General features: G+C 43.0%; 1 protein-coding gene across 1 annotated transcript in view; it reads right to left on the reverse strand.

Annotated features, from left to right (window-relative positions):
• Positions 1 to 4785, reverse strand: part of LOC134582764 (CD48 antigen-like) — a 21534-nt gene extending 16749 nt beyond the window's left edge. The window contains exon 1 of the mRNA XM_063439413.1: positions 4724 to 4785. Coding sequence (XP_063295483.1) covers positions 4724 to 4739 — 16 coding nt within the window. The 5' untranslated portion in view covers positions 4740 to 4785. The remainder of the gene's footprint in view (positions 1 to 4723) is intronic.
• Between the last annotated feature and the right edge of the window lie 1005 nt (positions 4786 to 5790).

Below are 5790 nucleotides of genomic sequence, written 5' to 3' on the forward strand. Positions count from 1 at the left end.
CCTGGCCTAGGCTCTGGGGCTTGGTTGGTTAACAGTCTGTATAGTTCCGCCTTTCGGACGTAGCCGGAAAGGGGAGGCCCCTGAGCCTAGGTTCGGCCGTGATTTTAGGTATTGCCCATGCTCTCAAAGACGTAGGGGTAGAAGGGGCGAGAGATACTCCTGGGGACTCTGGTCTGATAGGGGTTGCATTTATATCCTCATCAGGTATCTCGTCCATGGGAGATGTGTCTTGCGACATTCTAGAAATGAATTAAATGAGTTGGGTTTAGTAGGGGCGTCAGAGAAAACTATTTCAAGGGGTGGGGGTGGGGGGGGGGGGGGGAATTGCTCATGTGAACTGGACTGTAGGATTAGTGCCGAAGCGAAAAACGTAACTTAGACTAGTGACGGTTGAGGCCCTGCTAATGCCAAGTGGCGATGAGAGGCTCTATCTATGATTTGGGCCAAGTGGATTACGTTGCCACAGATGTGGTGGCGGGATGTTGGCCTCTCGATGACATTTAAAAGGTTCAAACGTGTGGCCGTGACAAGTGAGGCCCTGACTACTGCTCTGTAGAAGAGCGAATGAGGCGATTAACTATGATTTGGGCGTGGGGCCGTACCTCCGTGTTGAGGTTTGGGAGATGATTTGTAAATGCCTCGGTGAGCTAGGTCTGACGTCCAGACCCTGTGAGCCAGTTCACGTAAAAACTATGGGATGAATTGGCGTTTTTTATGTGCTGGTAGGATACTAACCTTGATAGAGATTATACCCGTGGACTTGTTCTTCAAGTATATGAGAGAGAGGTCCAGTGGTTGGTGATGTCATAGCAGAAGCCTAAGGGGTTTGAGACAGATGTAGATCTGAGTGAGCGTGGTGAATGGGTGCAATATGAGTTAATGGGGGGCATGGACGGGTAAAACGAGTGGCATAATGGACCGTGAAGGCCGTCTGCGGCCTTACATGGGAAACTGCGGTAACGTACCGAATATTTAAAGAAAAACTATACCTGGATATCATGTGAAACTAGCAAGGTTTCTCCGAATTTAGACGAAGCAAGTTGTTGATGCTATTGTAGTAGAACCTAAGGGTTTGAGACAGATGTAAGTCTGAGTGGGCGTAAAGTATGAGCGCAGAGTGAGTTGACAAATGTAAATTGTTGTCTGCCTGAGTTACCTCAAACAGAAAATAAAGAAAAAATAAATACTATACCTGGATTAAGGACAAGAAACAGTTTTTTTTAGATATAGAATGAGCAAACGGTTGGTGCTAGCGTAGAATGGAAACCTGGATTTAGGATAAGAACCCGGGTTTTTTTATTGCAATTTTGCCGTAATATATGGCAAAGTGCGATCTGTGGAGATCAAAGAGATTTTTTAACAGGGCTGAGATTAATTTGTACGTTTAGGCATGGTATAACATTGTGTGAATATTCATTTAATTGCAGGGAAGCTACATATCAGACAGAATAAAACAGCAAGTACCATAAAAAACCACTAGGTGGCGATGTCAGCCCAAGAAACTAAGTCTGTGAACTGTGAACGGAGATCATGCCAAACTAATCTTATTGATTTTTTTGATTGGGTAACTAAAATTATAGATCAGGGTGGTGCAGTAGACATTGCTTACCTAGATTTCAGTAAGGCTTTTGACACTGTTGCACATAGAAGGCTTATCAATAAACTACAATCTTTGAGTTTGGATTCCAATATTGTTGAATGGGTAAGGCAGTGGCTGAGTGACAGGCAACAGAGGGTTGTAGTCAATGGAGTATATTCGAAGCTTGGGCTTGTCACCAGTGGGGTACCTCAGGGATCTGTACTTGGACCCATTCTCTTTAATATTTTTATTAGTGATATTGCAGAAGGTCTTGATGGTAAGGTGTGTCTTTTTGCGGATGATACTAAGATATGTAACAGGGTTGATGTTCCAGGAGGGATAAGCCAAATGGCAAATGATTTAGGTAAACTAGAAAAATGGTCAGAGTTGTGGCAACTGACATTTAATGTGGATAAGTGCAAGATAATGCATCTTGGACGTAAAAACCCAAGGGCAGAGTACAGAATATTTGATAGAGTCCTAACCTCAACATCTGAGGAAAGGGATTTAGGGGTGATTATTTCTGATGACTTAAAGGTAGGCAGCCAATGTAATAGAGCAGCAGGAAATGCTAGCAGAATGCTTGGTTGTATAGGGAGAGGTATTAGCAGTAGAAAGAGGGAAGTGCTCATGCCATTGTACAGAACACTGGTGAGATCTCACTTGGAGTATTGTACGCAGTACTGGAGACCCTATCTTCAGAAGGATATTGATACCTTAGAGAGAGTTCAAAGAAGGGCTACTGAACTGGTTCATGGATTGCAGGATAAAACTTACCAGGAAAGGTTAAAGGATCTTAACATGTATAGCTTGGAGGAAAGACGAGACAGGGGGGATATGATAGAAACATTTAAATACATAAAGGGAATCAACACCGTAAAGGAGGAGACTATATTTAAAAGAAGAAAAACTACCACAACAAGAGGACATATCTTAAATTAGAGGGACAAAGGCTTAAAAATAATATCAGGAAGTATTACTTTACTGAGAGGGTAGTGGATGCATGGAATAGCCTTCCAGCTGAAGTGGTAGAGGTTAACACAGTAAAGGAGTTTAAGCATGCGTGGGATAGGCATAAGGCTATCCTAACTATAAGATAAGGCCAGGGACTTATAAAAGTATTTAGAAAACTGGGCAGACTAGATGGGCCGAATGGTTCTTATCAGCCGTCACATTCTATGTTTCTATGTTTCTATGATACACAGAACATGTGGAAAGTATGAATGAAAGCTTTGGTAAAACATAGCAACCCTTCATTTCCCCACACAATATAACAGCATAGGCTCTATACCAGCAGGAGTTTTAACAAAGGTGTATTTAAATATATACCCTTACACACAAAAAAAAAGTTTGTACGGATGTTTGACCGTGAGGGTTTGAGGGGGGAGGGGTGGGCTGGGTGTAGGACCACCCAGACGGGTGTTTGATAGAGACCAACTAGATGCTGGCGTGAGGGGAGCGTGGGTGGTCCCCGGTAAGATTACCCTGTCATTAGTGTTCCGGCCCCCCGCTGAACCCACAGAGCGATGTGGAGGGGACCGGAAATGAGAGGACTCACGGTTATAACGCAGGACCTCCGGTAATACAGAGGATTCTGCCGGACCGCCGGTAGCACAGGGAATGCAGCAGGACCGCCGATAGCACGGTGGATTCAGCCGTGCAGCTGATACACGAGACGCCCGGACCGGAAATGACGCAAACGTGAAGATACGCGAACCGGATGTAGAACAAGGAACACTTGAACTCGAACGGCAGAGATGAGTAGGGGCTGGGTGTTTAAGTAGGGGACTTACTCCTCCCACAAATTCAGGCCTAATGGCCTTTCTACATATATAAAAATACTTTTAATTTATTTTAAATATGTTTAATTATTTTATTTTTACACTACCTACCAGCAGGGCGACTGTCTGTTATTTTAGACAGTCCCCCTGCTGGCAGATCCCTAGCCATCCTAGTCCCCTATAGGGGACTCCATGGCCCCCGGGGACCTGATTTGCCGAGGAGGGCTGCCTGTGCTGTCAGGCAGCCCTCCAGAAGAGGATCGTGGCAGAGGTGAGTACATCTCTCCTCCTGGGGGCTTAAGCCGTTACGGCGTTCTATGCCACCGCAACGGCTTTAAAGCCCTTTAACCCCTTAAAGACACGTGACATGTCATGATTCCCTTTTATTCCAGAAGTTTGGTCCTTAAAGGGTTAAAGCCGGGATGGCATAGAATGCCGTAACGGCGTTAAGGGGTTAATGTGTATTGTGTATATCCTTCTGAAATCTGTAACAGTATCCTAAATCAATATAAACAATACATTTTATTATACACTTGTGTTTGTGTCTTATTTGTCACACATTCCCTAAAAGAATATCCTTGTAAGAGTGTCATAATTTCTTACACACTGCACTACCTCCTCTACATGACACTACTAAGCAACACTCTACACTATATACTATAGATTACAATACTGTGCGAGACAGTGTATACTTCAATATTATACACTACTCCTGTAACTAAATACCTTTTGATTTCCAATCTCACTATTTTGCTGATCCATAAAATATAAATACAGACAATAATTAATTACAATATAATAGTGCCCCCCATTACCCAGTATGAGAACCCCAATATAATAGTGTCCCCCCATTACCCAGTATGAGAACCCCAATATAATAGTGTCCCCCATTACCCAGTATGAGAACCCCAATATAATAGTGTCCCCCCATTACCCAGTATGAGATCCCCAATATAATAGTGTCCCCCATTACCCAGTATGAGAACCCCAATATAATAGTGTCCCCCATTACCCAGTATGAGAACCCCAATATAATAGTGTCCCCCATTACCCAGTATGAGAACCCCAATATAATAGTGTCCCCCATTACCCAGTATGAGAACCCCAATATAATAGTGTCCCCCATTACCCAGTATGAGAACCCCAATATAATAGTGTCCCCCATTACCCAGTATGAGAACCCCAATATAATAGTGTCCCCCATTACCCAGTATGAGAACCCCAATATAATAGTGTCCCCCATTACCCAGTATGAGAACCCCAATATAATAGTGTCCCCCATTACCCAGTATGAGAACCCCAATATAATAGTGTCCCCCATTACCCAGTATGAGAACCCCAATATAATAGTGTCCCCCATTACCCAGTATGAGGTCCATGATGAGAGTTGCAGTTGGCTCTGGATACAATGTAACGTTCTGTGAGGGATGAGACAGTCTGATAGGATCCAGATACAAACATGCTTTATACCAAGTGAAAGAAACAAAATAACTCCGCCCACATTGATCGCTCAGCCAACCCGGGGGGCCGGGGGGAGATGAGGTATAAGGAATACTCTCCTACTATAGGACTGGCAGACACGCCCAGTGTATCCGCTCCTGCTGTATACCTGATCACAGGACACATTCTGTAATGCTCTGTGTTACATTTATTATTGACCTTTATTCTGTGTTAAATGTTTATGATCACAGATCCTTTATGACTCTATGTTACAGTAATTCCTTCCAGTACAATAAATCCTTATCTTTAGTAATAACTGAGCTCTATAAACATTGAATAGAACTATAGACTGTCTGAATCTGTAACTGTGTAATAAAACACTCTCCGGAATCTTGCTAAGTAACATTGTATGTATATATATCCAATAAAAACTAACGTGGGTCTGTCCACGTTTCGCCCCCATTACGCCCAGGACCATGGATATGTTATGGTACTTTTTAGCAGTAAACCAAAATGTTTAAATGTCTATCTGTTCCTGTCCAAATCAATAAAATTAAATTGCGTATATACGCTGAAGTAATTAAGTCTGACACACAAGGTTCAGGTTAAAATAACTTCGAGAAAATTTATTGGCAAGTGATTAAAAAGCGGACGCGCAGGCCCTTTTAAGAGACATTTTACGTCATCATTGATTATTAGAATATCAGCAAATAAACATCATTAATTGGATTAATTGTTAAGTGTCGGGATTAGTGTCCACCTATCAATATTATTAATTGGCTCAAAAACTAAGTGGTTAGTCCCGTGTCCACCCACCAAGAGGTGGGATTGTTCTGGACACGGGTGGGGACAAGGGGGTCTTGAGCGTCATTTTACACGGTCGGTGATCTCAGGCCTCGTGGCCAGGTGCAAGGTCTCTTATGAATAGAACATTTCATTACTACTGTGTTCTCATGGCCTTCAAACTATACTATGTTGCAAGTTAAGGAA

Source organism: Pelobates fuscus, chromosome 13, assembly GCF_036172605.1.
Source record: "Pelobates fuscus isolate aPelFus1 chromosome 13, aPelFus1.pri, whole genome shotgun sequence".
NCBI lineage: Eukaryota > Metazoa > Chordata > Amphibia > Anura > Pelobatidae > Pelobates > Pelobates fuscus.